Genomic DNA, 22,206 nt, shown 5'->3' on the forward strand with positions numbered 1-22,206 from the left:
CAGGAATGATTTCAATAATAACGCCAAAGTGGAGACGTGTGAAGACAATTTGAGGATGATATTGACATTTCCGAGATTTTCTTTCTCGCATTATTCGGCAATTGGTTTCACTCCCACCTTTATTGACACACGTATCAACTCAACAAATTCGAATTATAGTTATCCGTTTCCGATACCTATTGCGAGCGCGATTAAAATTGTATAATGACTTACAAATCGCAAATTTGAATAAATGAATCATAGAATCATATATTATACGAGCGTATTTTTTATTAATGCGTAAAAGCAGTTATCTTTGCAAATTTCAAGTGCCGTCGCACATACGACATGCAGTTATAAAATGATTAAAAGAGAATATATATCATTTATATATGGAATTATTTTGAAATGAAATATCTTGCAGAAATCCAATCTCGAAGTCTGGAAACTGTATAAACGTATATGCATCGTTATATGAGACACTACATCTCTACTCTCGTATTTCCATATTTCCATCTGCACATATCCTCTTATTTAATCCATTTTTTTTTTTTTATAAAGGAAAAATCATACGACGTATTGAATTGGTTCAATGCGTTGTGAGACGAAGCGCACCCGTTTTGTTGTGTCATATACAAAAGTACTGCCGACTTCGCTTCAATGTAATATTAAACGAGAGAAGGTATACAAGTTTGAGGCATCACCAAGAAAAATAGTCGATTTTGTTACGCTTCTTCATGCAGAAAAAAATAGTCATGTCATTTACTTTGCCGCGTGGAAGCAAGAACTCTGATTTTTACAAGTTCTCGGGACTCTCTCTCTCTTTTTATGTGTAAATTTGTGATTTATCGGTTGCACAACCGATGGCAGAAGATATCCGTATTACTCTGCATTGTAGTATCTATTGACCGAAGAAATTCCCTTCTTGCCGCAACATAATGACGAACTCGACCTATATTTCGGCGCATCTTCAAGTATTGTGCAACAGATTTTTTTCTTGGCCAAAACCAATTCTATCGCAGAGCTTGTTTCGCTTTATCTGCTTCCAACGAGACTTTATTTTTTCAATAGCTACCAATTTTTTTTTACTAAGTCCATATCATTAAAAATATACAAAAAATTTTCTCTCTTTCTCTAATTATAAAAATAAATACAAAAAACTTGCTTATTTAAGACAACATAAAACGTAAAATATCGTTAAATTATTCAACGAGAAGAGGGAGAGATTTAATCTTTTAGATGAAAAACAAGAATAAAATAAATTTACAATTTTATATAAGAGTCACTTTTTATTGCAGTGGCTCTTACACAATTCGTATATTTATTACATTCTTGTTAAATGCTTAATATGTAGATCTAGATTAGATCTGGACATTGTGGTAAAAAAAAACAACTGTCAAATGGGAATTTGAGGCCCGACAACGAGAAAATGCGACGAGGGTGAAAAATAAAATTTCGCGTAAGCAACGCGCTGGGTTATGAATTACTTAAGAATACGAGTTCACAGTTGGATCCGCCAATTTATAACCGCGGCCCTTGCACAAGTGGCCGCGCAGCGTTATTCGTACCTGTATGCCAGTTGAATTGTTTTAATAAAGCTGGTAAACATATTTTATTTCTTGTAACGCTATTTGCGTCTCGTAAAAAAGTTAAGCTCCTCGTGTGGCTCGGACGCCGGCAAAGAATTGTCTTTAAATCGAGAGGAAAATGCACGCGGAAAATACAATGTGATGCAATATTAAATGATGTCTCGCGAAAAGTTTATGCAATTTCATAAACTTTACGCGAAGCATCGTTTAATGTATCTTTATTATATCTTTTAATTTTATCGATAAATCTGGGGAAGTGTCTCTTATTTTTTTATTTTTTTTTATGTGATTTAGTCTATTACCGTAAAAACGTTACCAAATGTAGTGCAAGAAGACAATTGTATATCGGTGATTTATACAATTGTTTTCTTGCACTGTATTTGGTAACATATATATAAAATGATTTTTTAACACATCTTTAATTGATTTAATTTAATTTTATATTATTATTTTCTTTAATAGTCGCGATTGTACAGAAAAACCTCTCTGGCGTCATTCTTTTTTATTATCGTCACTTTGTCGGATCTTAGGAGAAAGTTTAAGAAAATGATTACCAAAAGAATTAATTAAGGATAACAGTACAATAATATAATCGTCGCGCAGGAGAGATACAATGCAACTTTGTATACGACATCATACCGGATGAAATAACTGATTATATTATCAACGTACCACGTTGGGTCTAACAAAGGCTGTCTGTCGTCCAGTTGCCTCCTGGGGCCGGAAAAGCTATGATCTGCAAATTTCATTAACACCTACTATCCGAGATAACGTTGTCTATAATAACTGTGGCCGAATTGCAGAATCCATGCTAAATGCACGCGCTGTCGCGTCATGCCGGATATTGCGCAGACATTTGAAACAATCGCGAAAAAGCCGTGAGTGACAACATTATCGATAATGTTTTTAATTCATACTAGATATATTTTACATCTGATAGTCGATATATTCTGTAGATTCCAATCCATTTAATTCCTTTTACACCGTTACTTTTTATTAACTCTCTCAGCAGCTTAGTGAACGGATTTTATCGTTGATTTCCGCCCGAATTCCGGAGAATCACAGTGATAAATTAATTCTGTGAAATCGCGAGAAAAACGTAATGTTCATAAAAAGCGTGATTGAACGTCGATGATATCGCATAGATGTTACGCATGTTATAATTTATAGATGAGTAATAAAGAAAAAAGGAATAAATATAACTTTTTATATGCGTTCTATTTTTTTACGCAATAGAATCTAATGTTTTCTAAGAGAGAAAAATAATTTGCAGAAATTGCGGGTAGGATATGTAAATATTATACACACGTATATGTGGTGTCAACCGGCCATCTCGTACCGAGATAGCAACTAACTCTCGATGTTTATGGTTTTGAACCGACCGAACACCCCGAGCGGCCAGACCGTCAATGACTCTTCATTTTCATGATGCGGTCATAACGCAGTCTGCGAGCGACATACGTCCCGTTCCCGTAGATTTAAGTAATCGGTACATACCCGGGATGCGCGGGGAAAATTCAACTCTCCACATTCATGCCACGGCGTATACGCCACGTCGACCTTTCGGCCCGTTCGAAGTTTAATTCACCGCGAAATACCGGACGTCCATTAGCCGGGCGAGTCTGCTTTAACCGTGTCCGCCAAAACTCCACTCACGCGCACCGCGTTCACGCATACGCGGCATGCCTATCGTACGTCTGTGTGTATATGTTTTTTGTATGTATACGCGCTCATGTACGTTTATCACGCTAACCTACAAATTCGCGGCATTGACTAACGATCCCGAGCGTTTTCTATAACGCGGCGTTACGAATTAATTCGCTAATGGACTAATGTATGTTTGATGTTCAGAAATTTTCATCTAGATCCTTTATTCTCATTGATGGGGTGGGCTTATCGAGTCAACGATAATGTGCATACGAAGCACGAATCTATTTAGAATGAGTTTCTAAAATTACCATTAGCCTATCAGAATATGTTGTCGTTTTGAATTGTTTTGAATAACTACGATTATGTTAAAAATATTGTAGTTGTGGAAGCGTTAATAATTTCCGAATTTTAATAATTGTAAATAACTAAAAATAAAACGGTATTTATAAACTATAAGCTTCTCTCTCTCTCTCTCGTATACAGTCAAATAAATTACATTGTTTTTTTACTATACTCAAATGAATATCATCTTTTTAGAATTTTAATTCAAGATTTATATTAAGAGATTTAACATGTATCGAGTGTAATAATACATAATTATATGTTCGACATTTTCTCTGAGAAAAATTATATTAGTTCAAAGTAAAAATATCACAACTCTTGCAATACCATTGTTGCCTCTGTTTTTAATCAAAAATTGCGTTGTAAATACTAATTGTATGTACGGTACACGACTGGCTCATTAAATTCCAACGTAATAAGGCGAAAGTGCCATTGTCGACAATGAAAATTGGGTAATAATGCGAGAAGCAAGGTTTGGCGCGCCTTCTCAGTTTGATGATCAAACGGCCGACAACAAAGTTTGCCACGTATAAACAACACAAAAGCCTATTGAATTACGCGAGGCAGGGAGGGGACATTAGAGACAGTGGAACGTTTCCTCCTTGCAATTAGCTGGCTAATTGCCTACCGTTTTGATACGGTAAGCGCATTACAACGGAGCTGCGCATCGGATGACTCTGACGTTGTGTCGGCGATGCATCTTCGATCTGCCGGCTGTCGTCTGTTGGCGGTGCATTCAGCGGTCCGCGCATCTCGACCTGAATACACCGGCCTCACGTAATACACGAAGCCAGCCAGCCCCATGTTGCGTTCCCTAATTACCGTCGTAGCTCAGCGAAGTCGGTCCATGATGAAATTATCGGCCTGTAAACATGTCCCCTCTCCCCTTCTCTCTCTCTCTCTCTTTCTCTCTCTCTGTTGAAATTGTTTTTGTACGTTCAAATTTATCTTCATGAAATTACGAAACGAAACAACAACCCGCATCTGTACAGCACACGAGAAAAGTATATCAATTTATAATTATTTGTATACTTCTCAATTACAATAATCAGCACAATTTTAAAAATATCGAATTGATATCACAGACATTATTTTTTGAAATATTTTTTTAGAATATTTTGTTGCTATTTGTGTGAATTAAAAATTGTCATAATTTATTCTGATGCGCTTATTCTGGAAAATGCTTATCTATTTTGAAATATTGACAGTATGATTTATGAAACCATTAATTATGGCAGCATAAATCAGAATAGAGAGAAATTTAAAAGTCATTGCTCTGCATTTAGCAATTTATTATTATTATGAATCAGAAAAGAGAAAAAGAGAGAGAGAGAGAGAGAGAGATTTATAAATCATTACTTTGTATTCAACAATTTGTTATCAAAGCAATTGAAAACATAATTGGAGTAAAGGCCATTTTATTTACGAGAACAGTCAGTTTGCTTGTTTATCACTTCTCAAAAGGCATCATACTTGCAATTTTTCTCACGATCATCCCGTTGTGTAGGTTGAATAAGAAAAATCCCGTAGGTATTAAAAAATAAACGCATCCGCCGTTTTCGATACCTATTTAGAAGCCGACCGTTGGGAAATCATACAACGAAAGTTTCCGCACCTCACTTTTTCCGTGAAATTATGGAATATCGGCGTACGAGGTTTTGCACTTTAACTACCAATGTAGCAACGCTGCCGCTCCATTTATTTTACCATCGATAACGTCGATTCGCCACCATTTGCTACTTTTACATCGAAACCGTATTATTGTGACAGGTTTTGCTGCCTTTCCAATAGTTATGACAAACGATTTAATACGCGAAATTCGATGCAGCAGTTTTAAATAAGTCGTAGTAATAACTGTCCGCAATTAAATGAGAGACGTTATTCAGTTTTATTTTTTGCGAATTATTTATATAGTCAGAACGCGCTTTTTTCCAGAATTGCATTTTACTAAACTATGATAACTATTATATTATAGAATAAAACTGTATTAAACTGTAATAAACTTATAAACAAATATTTATAATTTGATAAAGAAATTATTTATATATTCTTTTTAAGTAAGCTTAAATACAATTACTTATATCTTATAACCGAACAAAACAAATAGGAATATGCCGATGTAAAATAGAAGATTCACTTAAACGCGAAAACTCGTGGATAGGCGAAAGAATGCAGAATGTAATGATTTGATTTTTACTCTATTTTCAATAAAACAATATATTCTACTCTATTCTCAAGGGCACACCACATAGAAAATGCAAGATATTTCAAAATAAATAGAAAAATTAAACGAACAAAAGAATTACACAGATAGAAAGTATTTAAGAATTTTTCTTTTTTTAGCACTTTTTAGTTCATTTTAGTGGTAAAATTGTTGAAAAATTCAATGTCATTTATTTAAGTAACGAAGACTCTCCTACTCCGTTAATGGTATTAGGTATGAATATTAAATGTGGAAATAAATGTAGCATTTCATACAATTTATTGTTTAAAATACTGAAGGGTGAAGGGCATATTCTCCCTCGGAGAGTTGAACGGGATTAAAATGAAATATTTGGGATATACGTTGGCTGCTCATTAAGCTTACCCTGAAAAAAGAAGGGGAACACTTGTGACGCGGGCTTATCCCTAAGAGTCCATTTCATGTCGCGAAACATAATCGCTGTAATCCAAGATGGCGTAAACAGTAATTATTCCTTTGAAAAGGACTTGCATTCCTCATAATCCTCTCTTGTGACCCTCATTTGGATCTCATAATTCCATCAGAAGATCGTAGTATCTATGATTATAGCTCTACAAAATGTTGACGGTAAATCTCTTAATTAATCGACGAACGGACGTTATACGGCAGTATTGTGTATTTAATCCTAGAATATCATTCCTATTTTCCGTCAGACAGATACAAGTATTTAGATTATATTGTGTTATCTTTGCATTAAAATGAAAAGCGTGTTATTATAAAAGATTTAATATTCTTCGCAATTGCAAAAAAGTTACGAAATTTATTTCTTAAAATCTATCTACGAAATCTATTTTTAAATCTGTCTAAAATCTATTTTGGCTATTGGAAAACGGCAATATAGAGATAGGTAAAAAATACTGTTCGTAATTATGAAGAATGCGAAGAAGAGAGAGTTTGCTCTCTCGCGGGAAACGATGCAATAATCATACGAACTTCATATTTTCTGTCGGACTCATTTTCGCCTTTCTCTCTGCTCGATGGAGTGATCTCGTTCTGCGTCACGTTCATTTTTCCAGTCATTTCTCTTCGAGTCATCTCTCGATATTCTCAGATTTTGCTTCATCCATCTCGGCAAGTTGCAAAGCCGACGGTATTAATCACGAGATCAAACGACGATTTAGGACGACTTTCTTCGGTGCCTCTCCACATTCCTCTCACTCCGCCGTTCAAGGTGAGTTTGGCTTTAAAGCTTAATCCCTTAAGAGCCGCCGCTCGAAACCAACCTACTCGATGCTAGGTCCTGTTAAGGCGGGGGCCGACTCGTTGAGAGGGTGGCTCGGATATTACGAACCTACCCGTCTACCCCGTTCACCCTCTGTATCCTTTTACACCACCTGCCGCCAGCATCGGGACATTAGTGCAACTTCAGGAGACAAGCTTTTATATTCCGGTAATGTAGCCGGCGCCGGTTGGGTTATTCGTTTAATGAAGTTAACTGGCGTGACGCTCGACGTACTTGTTGGCGAAACGATTACACTCCGCGTGCGCACGTGAGGGAACTTGGATTTCCTCTAACCGTGCTCGAGAAAAAATGAACGCGCCGAAAAAGAGGGAAAGAGACCAGACATCATTCGCGAAATTTCGTTAAATCGTGACGTACGCTTATACATTTGACGCGTTTTACGTAACGTTGCCACCGAAAGGCGCTTGTAGTTCTTAATCCCCGAGTTTACTGCTTGCTTCTCCGACTCTCGCTCTTTCTTTACAAAGTCAAACAAAGACCTTAAAACGATGAATAGGAACTATCTCCAGAGAGATAATCCGAGAGTGAATTTCTACAACGGATAATTGCTGATACTGGCAAAATTGAAAATGGAAAATGTATATCATTATTTGTAAAATCTCTTTGCGGTGTCCTTATATAGGGATATTGCTTATATTAATGATGTAAAAGCAATCTTTGTTATAGAAGAAAATTTCCATGCTTCGTCAGCAAGTGAAAACATTACCAAATTTTTTTTTTTTTTTTAATCACGTTTACTATTTCCAAATTTAATTCGCCGATTTCACGACGCTTCTTTCGCTTCGTTTTGGAGCGATTTGCACCGACGCCCCGAACTCGAGGAGCTCTTTTTCTGCGACTCAGGGCAATTTCGCATAGATCGATTTCTCTTGAAATGACGTGAAGCCGATATATGAGGGTATATACAAGGCGTCCCGAAAGTTCACCGCAGCAAAGACCTTTTATTAAACGACTTCTTTCATTAGTTTAAAATCAATTTTTTCCTAAAAATTTCAGTACGCTCCAAAATTGCATTACAAGCGATGTAAAAATAAAGAATTTCGACAAATGGATAATCTTGTTTTTAATAAATTATTTAGAACTTTATAAGAGAATTTAATTTGAGACTTGCCAAAATATTTATTATCGAAAGTTAGTTAGCAAATATTACGAAGAAAATCGCAAGTCAGTCATATTGCTAAAGAAAACTTAACTTACAAAAAAAAAACATAAAGTACGATTTCTGGAACACCGTATATATAAACCAACCTCCATATACAGATAGTACACCTGCATCGCCATATATGCTTGAATTATGAAGGCGCGTTTGCATAAGACTTTTACGGCGGATTTTATTCTACGTAGTTTATTGGCACATCCCTTATTGGCCCTCTCACTTGGAACCGACAGCGATTAATTCCTTTTCCCTCCACGGCCGAATATGAATTTTATTTTAAACGCAATCATTACGAATGCATACGTACCGACTGCATTCGCCGCCGTGCGATGGAAAATCCGCTGAGTCATCCGTTATTCGTGCTACGACCTGGCGCCAACATAATTTAGCGTTACGAGGCATCGAGAAATGTGGACGCAATTACGAAATCGTGAAAGTTAATAGCATTTGATGACTTGGCGAATTGGACGTGCGTTAAACGTTCAACAATTACAGGAATAAACTGCGTGATATTCTACAATCTACGAATATATACTACCATTATATCATTTCTATAAAAAAACTCATTTATTTATTAATATATTATTTTTCTATTACTTACATTTATTAGAAGATTTGAGGAATATCTAATCCATCTAAATCTCTCTCTTTCTCTCTAGCGAAGTATCTTTTATCTATGAATGTTTTTAGAGATTTGGAGAGAAAATCAATATTTTTGCAAAAATATTGAAAAAATTCAGCATCGATTGCAAGTTTCCAATTTACAACAATATATATCTTTTTAACTTTAATCTTAGGATTAAAAATATATTGAAGTCTTTCTAAATAAAGAATAGAATAATTTATTATCTATTTGTATTATATTCTATTTGTAGATTTTTATATCTATTTGTTCGTACGCACGTCTCTTGATTCATAAAATTAATTTCTTTAAATAATACACAATTTAAAAACTATTAATATAATCGACCGATGCGTTTTCCGAAAGAAAGACAATTCCAGATTGATCACGTAATTTGTAAATTGTACTTTTCAAGTTTCAGTACATCCAATATATAATGTCAACTTCACACATTGAATTTATTGTTGCCCTACTTATTCTGTGTTGTTTTTAATATTAAAAATATTAATACTTTCACAATACTTATTATTATATAATATCAAATTTTTTGGCGTCGAAAAATGGGCAACATGAAAATAAAATGTTTGTGCAAGCATTGTTTACATGTTGTAACAAAACGTTATAATACAATTGGAACATCTCTGTCTCTTTATATTTCACGTAATTGCCATAACATCAACTTGCGACTGTTGTTGATGCGCGAAAAATATTTCTTATAGATCGCAACGAGATCGTTTCTATACACTGCCAAAATTGAATCACTCGAGAAAGCCAGCGAATGGCGGATGAAAATTCCACCATCCGACATCTTGCACGCAAATCTTCGGGACAAGTTCTCTTCCTAACCCATACAACCCCAACGAACCCCATCACTCTGTCACTCTTTCATCCGGCAACTTCTCAAGTGTCTCGAGACATATCGAAGTGCGCCGGGTTACTTTCCCGTATCTCCTCGGGGATGGAAACTTTACAACCAGTCAACATACAAAGATCGCGAGAAAGAAAGTCGACCATGGCGAAAGTTGCGAGTGAATTGGCAGAATATTTCGCGGGTGAATACCGAAACTGTCGGAGTCCGATTGCACTCTCGCAGTTTCTTGTCTCGCTTTCAAGCGAGATGAAGAGAAATCTTTGCCGAAACGTCATTTCGGAAACATCGAGATAAGAAATCCGTGTACAACAAGCAATTCTAAGAACAGGCAAACTTCAAAAAGTATATGTCTCCTCTAGTTACTATAACAATATATCTAAATGCATTACAAGTACAAATAAAATGCGCGTCATCCTCATATATATTTTTATAAAAAATATTAAATACGGAAAGTGGAATTGATGAAATATAAAATTGTCTAGATTATTTTCTTCGCTTTTTCATAATATTCGAGGTAAATTTCCTCGAGAGCAATCGAGCTTTCTCGATCGTTCCGAATCTACTGGAACGTTACTCGAAGATCGCGACGTAACGGCCTCCGTCCGTCGCAAGGTCTGAGTTGCACGTTCTTGGATATGACGTCTCCAGATGCTGCACGCGCGTCTCTCGTTTCGCGAGATACCTTGCGACGAGTATTTGCGACTCCGATTACGAAAGTCGAAGACGATTCGATTCAACCATCGGGAAGGACGGTACGAGACGGAGAGCGATTCTCCTATCGATTTTCTCGAACACATATCCATCCCCGAGCTGCTTTTTCCCTCCAAATATGCTGATTATTTGCTGCCAGTCACGTTTTTGTATTACATCGGAATTATGATATGCTATCTCGCATCGGAAAATGATGGAAAACAGAAATTTATTATTTTCCCTCCGTTATTTATACGTTCGGTGGTTTGATTTCTGGAATCTTTAAAGTCGTCGAGGCCTATTTCTTTTTGGCATACGTCGCGCGCTCTTACTTTTGTATAGCATCGCACGTTTAGGCGCGAGAGGAATTTATGCGCGACGTGCAATGATTCGGCACGCACCCTCGTTCTTAGACGCGATCCCCGCATAAGCCGTCGATATTTCAGAGATTCGAGTGCGTGTCACTTTCGTGGACCTCCCCAAGATTCGTGGATTCTCTAGATCCCGTGAGAAATCGCTGATTTTAGACTGTCGTACATCTGGTTATCCTGTAGCGATTTCGTCGTAACAATACCGGCAAATTCATTTCTCCTCCGTCCGCTTTCTTTTTTCCATGAATAGATCGATTCTCGTTTGCTTTAATCTTGGTTATCAATTATGTATGAACTAAATGATAACGTGAAAGAGAACGTTTTGAGGCCGCACGAATTGATCACCTGTTGCTCAATCAAATATACGAAACAGCGCTGTTAGAATTACGATTTATTCCTATTATATTCGTTTTCGCCGCCGGCTGAGGTAGGGCAAATATTTACCGCCGATGGTAAATGCAATTGCGGCTCGGTAGCGCGTAAATTTTGCGGAAATATACACATTACGAAATGCCTCTCGTAGTAAAGCCGACACTGCTCGCGAGATTGTCGGGGCGAGAAAAGTCAACAAAATCTTGAAGAAACGCTTGTTGCATCATTCACTTCCGCTAAAACGGCGCTGCCAAGGCCTTTTACACTTCGACCCTCTCGGAAAACAATTTCTTTATCGTCAGTAAGCGTCTCCTCGTAAAACGAGGGTGCCAACAGATCGGTCAGAACCTTTCCCACCGGCCATCCCTATGCGGACAAATCCTCGAAAAGGAAAAGTGTTAGTATCTCTCCTTCCCTCTTCGGAGGCGTATTCTGAAATCTTACGATGGCGACGCAGGAGAGACGTAAAGCCGAAAATAACGATAAAAGGATCCTCTTCGAATGGGCACGCGGTGAATCTAAAGGGACGGAAATAAAACGGCGTGCCGTTTGAAACCGATCATTCCCCGTTGACTCCATTGTGTTTCGCTCGAATGCCGACTTACCGGATCATACGAATGTACGAAAGACGAAGGATGAGCGAGAGCATAAAATGATCAATGTCAAGGATATTGATACGACACGATTAATAATTAATATTTTATATTTTATTACCGGCATGTTTGTCAATATTTTAATTATCGAAAAATTGTGCTTGTGCGATAATGTCAACTTGATGTGATCCTACATCGCGTTAATGAAATCACTTCAAATTATTGTTATCATCATCGGACGTCAATAATCAAATATAAAAATATGAAAGCAATTAAATAACAAATATATACACATACAGATATACATATATATCACTAGGAAAGATATCATTATAATGTCATCGCCATAAGACATCAATCTCAATTATTTTGCAGTTCAATACATAAGAGAAGCGCATCTGTGATGAATCTGAAGCAAACATATAGAGTGCTCCATATATTTTCGTCGTTTTTCTGCGAAATTTATCAAGTTAAGATAGTAGAGTTTATAATTTTGTCTTATGTCTTGTCGAGGTGAAAATCTCTAGAAAGAAAAATTCTTTCTCGAGAAATGCCGAGGTCTTACGATCGCATTGCGGTAGATATAAATCCAAATGTAACGATAAAAAAAAACTCGATGTGCGTCGAGTGAAATATGTTGAATACATTGGCGAAAAGAGGGAAAAAACGAGAGAGAGAGAGAGAGAGAGAGAGAGAGAGAGAGAGAGAAACAGAACGCAGAACATCGTAAAAGAAAATAGTAAAAAGGAAGGCGTTCATCTCCGACGATAACTCATCGTCCACACGCACGTGGTCCATCATATTTGCGCTTTTACGCGCACGCATTTGCATATATAGTCAAGTGGTACAGAGGCTGAGAAATCGCAAATAAAGGAGAGAAACCTGAAATGAAAGAATGTCGCAGATAAAACAAGCGTTGGTAGGAAAGGAAGACAAATTCCTATAAAATCACGATGTCTTGCAAGAAGAAAACAGAATCTTCGTCATCTTCGTTGTTCTCGCCATCGTTCTTCGGTCGTACAATAGTCGTCGCGCGACCTCGGACATGAGGAAGGCGCGGTGGCCGGTTTGCCAGGCGGGGACAATAGCTTTGCCGACGACTTTGTTGTCGTCGCGGCACTGTCGACGTCGGGCGCTTGTATTGTTTGTCGTCGCCGGTGGAAAAGCGCGCGGAAAGAGGATATAGCGAGAGAAATGCAGGAGATGGAGAAGGTGGAAATGGTTGCGGGGGCCATGCGGAAAGTCTGCAGGCGATTTCTATTGTCGACCGCGAAGCGCTCTCTCGGCCGCCGATATAATTGGTGCAGCCGCGCGCCGGATAACTCGGACGATAACGAGGACAAAGAAGCGACGCCGCGGAAGAAGACAATGAGAGGGAGGGGAGAGGAAAATCCCGAGAAAGTGCCGGGGGTTGTCGAGTATCGGGTCGCCGTTCTATTCGGCCTTTCTGGCGATAATAGCACGCGAATCCCGTGTTAAGTTTGACAAACTCCGCCGAGAAAAAGAGAAAGAGAGATACGACTTGTACAAAAGCTATTAGTTTCTTAATGTATAGCTGTGTAAAAAAAACAGAAACTGTGGTAGCAAATAGCTGGTTTTCTCGACCTAATTTCAGATGGTTTTATTTCCGCGCATATATATGAGAACCCAGTGATTTCTCGATTGTTCCGCGTCTTCTATTATTACGGACATTTTTTCAATTTTTTTATGTTGATGTCATTGTAATCTATGTCAGAAAAATGACACAGCCTTGTTGTATCGAAGGGGATAAACGCCAATGCATAAACGCTCATAGATAAATAAATTTCTTTCTCTGTTTATGTTAAAGATAGACTATAATTTGTGGGAGAGTGTCACTAATATTAATTTTTTAATATAACTAAGATTGTCGAACTAAATCAGATCATATTACATTACACTCATTTTTGATCATACTTCTGTATATAGATATTATTTTTCTAAATAAATATAGCTTGCAGAATATCGGAAATTAACTTAATATATTACATCAACAGTGTTATAAATACATTCGAAAATCCAGGAATATATTATTCACCGCAAAAGAGCGAGAAACCAATCGCGCTGCTTTTATCGAATAATTATTGGACGAAAATCTTTGGTAAGGAGAATTAAAGAGGCGAATGGAATGTAATGGTGAAGCGGATAAGAGAAATCCAATAATTTTTCCCTTTATCTACAATCCACCCGAATAATATTAGCGATTAAAGAAGATATATCAAAGTTATAAAGAAAAAAGAAGAAAATGCAAATGTGGATATAAATATGTGCCAACCTTTGAATATATCTTTAGTAAGCTTGACTAGCCCATCAAGATCCAACAAGTTTATTGGTTTAAAATGTATTTGTGAATGAAGGCGAGTAGATCAGAATACGCGAAAGTACTACCGACCACTAACTTCGCCCGCGAGTTCCGATTGCTCTTGTAATTGACGAGACTGTGAAAGATGGACTTTCTAAGAGCCACCCCGAGGCGTTGGTGGTAATTGCAGTTTGATCGCGCCCTTACTGCAAACTTTCACCCAGTTTGTGGGCCTTGTAATAAGTCTCAAGTTCGCTTTCCAGTAACTTTAACCTCAGACAGCGAGAACTTGTAAAAATTACAGAAGTGCCCTCTTCATAAATTGTAATTCGAATGTTATCCGGTTGCAAAATAGAAACGCTTCCTACAAGATATATGTACATATCGAACAATAAATTTTAATTTATTAACGGGATATATAATCCAAAGTAATATCCCGCGTTTTTGGAAAGCTATATATTTTTAAAGCAAAATAATAAAGATCTGTATAAATGATCCAAAAAAATTAAAGAGTTTAAAAAAGTTAAGGTTAAAATTTTAAATAAATTTTGTATGCTAGAAAATAACTCCGCAATGCACTGTATATCTTTTTCATTAAATATTTAATTTTACATTTACGTAGAATAAACTCCATGAATAATGATACACGCGACTACTTCGAATGAACAACTGGGCGTCGCGAGGTTGCTATTAAATCAACTCGAGAAGATTGTCTTCATCTTTGTCGTATGAGTGCCGTCGAAACGGAAGCAGGACAATCGCGGGAGTTGTTTGGAACTTCGTATGCCGCGTCCCCAACTTAGATTTAACTACGAGTTCACCCCAAGGATTAATGTAGCGCCGTCGTAATTACATGAAGAACGGGAGCGATGTGGGTCGAATCACGTGTACCTCGAAACAGGTCGAATTAATCTTCTTGCTCACCCCAAGGCTCAACTTTACGCACGACTCGCGCACCACTTCCTTTGACGCGCGCTTCAGCCTCTATCGAATATATCTTTTAATTGGATATCGATTATACGCTGGTATTTTGTATGGTCGATTAAGGTCCGTGTTATCAAAAAGATATATCACATTTTATATTAAGAATATTATTTCCTCTTTCTGAAAATAAGACGTTTTTCTTATATTTCGCAGATTTTGACAGACGTCCGATTTTAATTAGCTTGATATGTTTTTCTTTCGTTGTTAAGAGAACGAATTTATCATCCTATTGCGTATATAATAAAATTATATTAAGACGCTCAAGTTATGAAAATAGAAATGAAAATGTGCAGAAGAATAATGAATTAGTGATATTATTAAAAATAAAATTAAAAACCTTTTGCAAAATATTTTCAATTATACAACCGCAAAAATATAAAGCGAAAATATCGCGCGATTCGTTTGACCCTTTTGGCAAATCCTTTCAAAAGACCTCGGCGGTATATTGAATTTCAGCGATTTCATTCCGCTGATCACATCAGCGTTCCCGCGCATCTATCCATATCAGCGCGGACTACCTTCCGAGAGACGAAAGATCTGTTTTCCCAGGGTGGGAAATGGGAACGGGGCGGTCCGGTCAGTTCCAGTGGCTTTTCCTAACTTTCGATCCCGCGAGACCGGTCACTGAATGCCCAATGTCTACGATCCACAGAGAGCTATCCTGGTTCTACCCTACGGCACGTCCAATGTATAATTGACGAGCCGCAAAGTTTGTTCCGTATCAATGTAAAAGACGTGTAGATGTCAAGTCCAATTTAGACATTTTTTCCAAACGTAATATTTCCGAACAAAATGCGATCTTTTAACTAATCGTATATAACTTGTTCTACTATATAAATCATGATATTTGATTACTCCAATATCTAAAAAATACATGTGTCTTTTGTAGATAAAAAATGAATGTAGTAGTCAAAAATAATATCTCTTTTGATTGATTAAACTTGTGCGCAAACGCGAAGGCGCAGGTATATAAAAGTTCGGGTAAATCCGTTTTATTCAAATAGTGAAATATTCTAAATCTATATCGTATCTCGCTTTCAATGAAAGATTTAACGCACTTTTGCGAATGAATGGCTTATAGAAATAATATGACAGTAATATATCCAATAAAAATATATTCTACATATCATATAATTAAAGGGATAGATAACCAGATCATTTTCTTGGAATACTGAATCTATTATAAGCTGAAAATTACGGTTCGTTGTCTTGTTACGACCATTATACATTCGCTTCTCTTAGAGAATTTGCTTAAAAGATACATAAGCTCCTTCTCATTCCACCTATATAATATTATCAGCGCCTCTTCCGTACTGCATAATGCATCGGTTATTCCTCTGTAGACTTTTAAACACCATTAAAACACCTAATAACTAAAGATACCTCTTTTCCTTTGTGATTACAGCGGAGAATCTACCGATGGGTTTTCCAATGATCACTCAAGCACCGACGACAAAGGTAGTCGAGATGGGCCACAACGCGGTTCTTCTTTGCACAGCGGTCGGATCTCCGACGCCCATCATCTCCTGGGTGCGAGATATGCTACCTATCGACACGTCAAATCCACGATACACGGTCCTGGATTCCGGTAAGTAACGAGCACCTGTCAATCAATATACGACTAGAGCATTATATTATCGTTCGTTTCTCTCTTGAGAGATCGTTGTGCAACGCATGTGCTCGAAAGCTCGAACTAGTTTATGCAGCTTTAATATAAAAGATACTGATACGATGCGACGAAACAAACGCGACGTTATCGTCGCGAGCGACGAACGTCGTACTTTATTCGCGAGACGGGAAGGGAAGTAGGTCGATAAGAGGGAGGAAAGGAACGCGCAAAGAGGGCGAAGGGAGAAATATGGTGGGTACAGTGAGCGATCGAACGATGACAAAGGCTATGAAAGATAGAAAGATTAAGAGTGTTTGGCGGGTACACAGGTAGGTAACAATGGGGCGCCCCGTCGACGGCGCGCGACCGCTCTGGCGCATGTCATATCTCGTTGAGTGCCCGGGTGCGTAAGTCACTGTCAACTCGCGGCGGCGTTGATCGAGTGGTCACGCGATACGCGAACATCCAGCACATCCATCTCGTTTGCCGAGAGCGCACCTGGCCCCTTTGTCCCCCTCTTTCGCTCGTATTCACCGAAGTACACTTTATGCCCGATCATAACCGCCGTTAAGTGTCCTCGCGCTATTTTGATCCGACTTAAATAGCCATCCGATCGTTACATTGTCTTTTCATCTTGACGACAGAACGATCCGTAAAAAGTCTCATCGAAATATGCTATTTGTCAAAAGCGCGAGTTCATAACTTGGATGACGATCTCGTTTTAAACTGTACCTTGCACGATATGTGCCTCTCTGCGAAGAATATGATAATGTGATCGATAAATGTGTAGAATGAGAAAGTACATTTAAATATTATTGATGTTACGTTTCTTTTCGTTATTTAGAATTGAAAAAGAACACGGCGGTCGGAAATACGTTGCGTGTCTGACCGCACGTCGTTGTGACTACTGCCGCGTTTGACATATATGTGCGCGCGCTACTCTAAAGATCCTTACATGTACATTAATCTACGATCTCGCCAGTTTAAACAAAAAATGTTAAAGATCTTTTTATAAGCATAACCTCATGACAATCTACTACGAATGTCCATTAGCCTTTTGATAAGAAATCGTGGTTACAATTCATCCAATTATTTGTTAATCCAGAAACAGTAGTAACACAGTTCGTGTCTGATTACAGATAAATGTGACTACTGATGTTTTTCAAATGAACGTACTACTTTCAAAATCCATAATTTACATACGTATAAACGTAATTTAAAAACGAATATTATATAATTTTCTCCTCCACAGGAGGATTATTATCTTCTGCCATTAAGTCCGGCTTAACTCTATTAGATATCTCGTGTGTGATTACAATAAATTCGACACATGTATAAAAAAAAAAAAAAGTTGCGTAACCCCAAGAAAAAAAAACCTTTTTATAACATAATCTCTTCCTTCCTTCCGCATGTTTTTCTTAATGTCTAAGTCTAATTAAGAGGAGGGAAAATATTCTCGACGAAACTATAAGGCGCATCGCTGCTGAGCGAAAACTCCCCTTGCGAAATATATTAATAATACTCCCCGAGGAAGTCGACGGCGCGATAAGGGAGGGCGAACGAATAATTTTCAACGAGCGTTATACGGAGTTTCGTTAAAGCGCGATGCATCCCATTATCATTACCTTCGCCGCTTACACGGGCTGCGCCTTCGCGCGCGTACACATACGTACGTACGAATGCATGTATGTATAACGCTCACTTTGTTTTTATCGCACGACGGCGGTATCATTATCGAGCGGCACGTCACGTAATACCGGCGGTGCACTTCCCCGGACTATCTTTACGGTGCTCGCTGCAGTTTGCCGCGACGTGAAAAGTGTACATTAGATGCAGCGAAAGCCGCCGCTATATGTATGCAACACATACACACACGCATACATACAGTGGCGCTTGTACGTGCCTCGTCGTGTGCGTGTGCGCGTTATGTATTATGGATACGTTTGCATACTCTACTCGGCGCATCCGTATGCATCGAGGCCGTGTAGGAACGAGGCGTCGATACGGACGTGTATGCGCGGCGTGGCAATCTTGCTAGAAATTGCCGTAAAGAAACGTCACGGAGGAGGAAATTCGTTCGATGGGCGAGACGGATATTCGACCAAGAAACTCGATCCGCCCAATACGCGTGTTGGTTCGCGTATTCGTGAAATTCGTCCATTTGAAAAGCGGATAATCAGGTTGATCGGGAATGAGGGTCCTTCTCGAATGAGTCCGTTCGACTCCGACCAACGGTCGTTTTCACGATCGATAGCCGCGATAATGAAGTATGTCGAGCGTTTATGTAAATTCGTTCGGCAACGAGAGGGGCGGGCCGTTACGCGGCTATTATTATTGTAATTAGATGGGAGGAATAATGGCGTGTACTTTTAGTGTTTTTGCTACCCCTCCTCATCTCCCTCCTCCCGAAGGTTTGCCTATTATCGCAGTTACTATTCGAACACATCTACCGTTTGTAATAATGGTAACACAGTAGTGACAGTAAATTTATGTACTATCCCAGTTTTCAATATTTATTTGCAATTACTATCTATATTAGTTATATTCGAAAAAATCACTAAGAATGTTTAAAGAAAAAAGATAGAGAAAATTAAAAAATTGAAAAAAAGATAATATATAAATTTTTAAATTCAATTAAATATATCTTGCATATCAATTGACTCATTTTAGCATCGAGTGTAAATAACAAACAAATTATTTAAAAAGATTACTATAGTAATACGAATTTTGTCCTCGTACATTAGTTTCTAACAGCAATTCCCAGCATCCTTAAATTAAATTTGTTAATGCGGCGCTGCGCTATTTGTCATCGAGTATCTTTTTATCGAGTGGAAATAACGGTGCCATTGTCGACCATAAGATCGAATTAAGCGTAATTTAACGGAGAGGGGTTGATAACCTCAGGCTGCGTGAGGGGTAACCCCCGAAGTCACATCAGTCACTCGCTCGCGCCTCGAACGTTATTCGCGTGTCTTCGCAACGCCCCTTCGTACCCCACGCGCAACCTCCCTCGCCCCCTCAGTCGATAGCGCGTACTCGTAAAGCATGTTACCCGCCGCCGCCACTACCGTTATACGCACGTCCCATAAAATATACGGCTTAATGTATCGCAAAAAGTACATCACGAGTCGATGTACTTTCTGCTGCATACAGCGGCGCACCAAGTTTCGCGCGAGGAAAATGGATGGACGAGAAATAAGGAGGAAGAAGCATGCCGGAAAGAAAAGACGTGGCGAGAGCCGACTGGGCGCGAAGGGGACCGACGAAGTCGGCCGGAGCGAAAAACGAGAGTTTTCATAAATTCCATCCCGCGCTGACAAGCATTTTTCTCGTAAATCTTATCTGTCTTCGAACTCGTTAAGCGAGAGCTCGCTCGAAAATCACGCGCGCACGTGTCCGTCGTATCTATCGCTCCGATACCGTTAACGCATTGCGGGACGCCGTGCGATAGATTGCCTGTATATTTTCGGAGGGGGCTGATGCATTCTTGACAGCGTTTTTCATCGTTCCGCGATGTTTTATCTCGAAACAAGAAGTGGACGTCACCAAATAATACAGGATGACGCTAAAAATAACACTATCCATCTATGCACTCGATACATCATGTTTTCCCGAAATAAAATACAAACTTCTCGATATACCCGCAATACATTTCCAAAATTTTATTATTAAAAAAAAATATTACAAAAAATTACGTTTCACGCATTGAATATTTTGTATATCTGAACATTTATAAAATATATACATATGTATGAAAACATTTTTATTAAAAAATTTTATTAAATTTAGTCTAAATATTTTTATTTCCGAATTGTCGAAGATTTAATGTTCTCTATCGTAGTACTTTTTTATATTATTTTAAAGAAAAAATCTAAAATTTTATGTTATATCCAGATATTTATTTTGTTCTTCAGCCGTAATACCACTTATATATCTACTAATTACCATTAAAAATTTAGATCTAACCATAACAATTAAATAAATCAATAGTATCAATAATAGGTTTACATAGCTTTATATATATAGCGAACTGTCAAAATATTTTTTCATGCACATCTCGACATATTCATTAATTTTGAGCAGTTTGCGCGAATGTGACAAATGTCCGTTAGAAGAAGGACCACTCAAAAAAATGTCTTGCTGATATAGGTAGATTTCTAGGTGTCACAACAAAAATTTATCGCTATTTTTTGTATCTGTTAGAATATTGTCTGTTACATATAGAATTTATAGCAGCAATATTCTAATAATATCTTCTAGAAAATTTAGGTCCCATTGCCAAATGTTAATCACTGCATTGGATAAATATGAGTTTCGATACTACAGCTGGAACGATCTTTGTGAGAAATATAACTGCCAATTATAACTGCAGCATCGAAAAATTGAGAGAAATTGTTTAAAAGAGCTAGATAGATTGGGCGCGTTATACAAATATGTTAGATGTGGGGATTATATATTCATTTGTTTCTTGTCGCTAATTTTTTCTGTGTACCACAGTCAAACTTTATAACAAGTATGATTGGCCTTACATGGATAGGCGCCACAGAAAAACATTCTTTCTAATTTTCACAAACAGTTCAGATATAAATTCTGTCTCTGTCACTTAGATTGATTAAATGCGAAACATATGCGATATCACAGTATTTGCTAATCATTTATGTACCTCAGTTAATTTTGCGCACCCAGAAAATTTTTGCTGTAGTTGCAATACCACTTTTTTGAGTGACATATGTTCACCAAGAAAGAATTATAGAAGATGGCAAGCGTTTTATAGAGACAACGGAAGGGGATGGGGGATGATAAACGTTTTTCTCGCTAGGTTCATCCGTTTTCTCGCAACAATTAAATATAGAATTATACGAAAATTGCGCGCGTGCATACGTATTATTCAAATCTCGCAGATTAAATTTGCCAGGCGCTTCGCCCCGCGTTGTCGGCGAGAATTAAGCCAGTGTTAAAATTTTAACTCACTGCACGCTCTGGTTGGGGCTTGCTGTACGCGCGCGCACGCTCCAGATACTCGCCGGCATATACCATTGTTTGCGTTAATTTACGGGAATAGCTACATCCGCGATGTACATTAACGATATCAAAGCGTCCTTGCTTGTTATAGAATAGCGCTTGAGACTACGAAACTATTCTCTCGCATTTTCACCGCGCACGATTAAATTCCGCGAGATGTTCGCACTTCGCGTGTTAACACCACTACCATTAACAGGTGGAACCATATGAATGCAACCCCAGAGTGCAATGATAAATTATACGTAATAGTAAAAATTAATCTTCCTTTTTCTGAATAATAAACCCCCGATTATATTAAATTTTGCCCTTATAAGAAGCCATAAAAATTATAGTTGCCAACTTTTCAGTTGCCAACTAAATTTTACATACATTATGTTCAAGCTTTAATTTTATATTAAAAAAAGTAACGTTGTTAAAAAAAATCAATGTCAATCTGTTACCGGTCTTGATGAGAAATCAAAAATGTCCCCAAAAAATAGGAGATTTATACGGACAATATCGATGCCAAGCACATATGGTAAGCGCGAGCGTAGTGCCGATAACTAGCGCTC

General features: G+C 37.9%; 1 protein-coding gene across 1 annotated transcript in view; it reads left to right on the plus strand.

The window, feature by feature from the left end:
- LOC115240704 (tyrosine-protein phosphatase Lar-like) overlaps positions 1–22,206 on the plus strand; it is a 294,948-nt gene that overhangs the window by 225,949 nt on the left and 46,793 nt on the right. Inside the window, 1 exon segment of the mRNA XM_029816013.1 lies at positions 16,430–16,612. Coding sequence (XP_029671873.1) covers positions 16,430–16,612 — 183 coding nt within the window.

This window comes from Formica exsecta, unplaced genomic scaffold, assembly GCF_003651465.1.
Source record: "Formica exsecta isolate Colony F162 unplaced genomic scaffold, ASM365146v1 scaffold444, whole genome shotgun sequence".
In the NCBI taxonomy this organism is placed as follows: Eukaryota; Metazoa; Arthropoda; class Insecta; order Hymenoptera; family Formicidae; genus Formica; species Formica exsecta.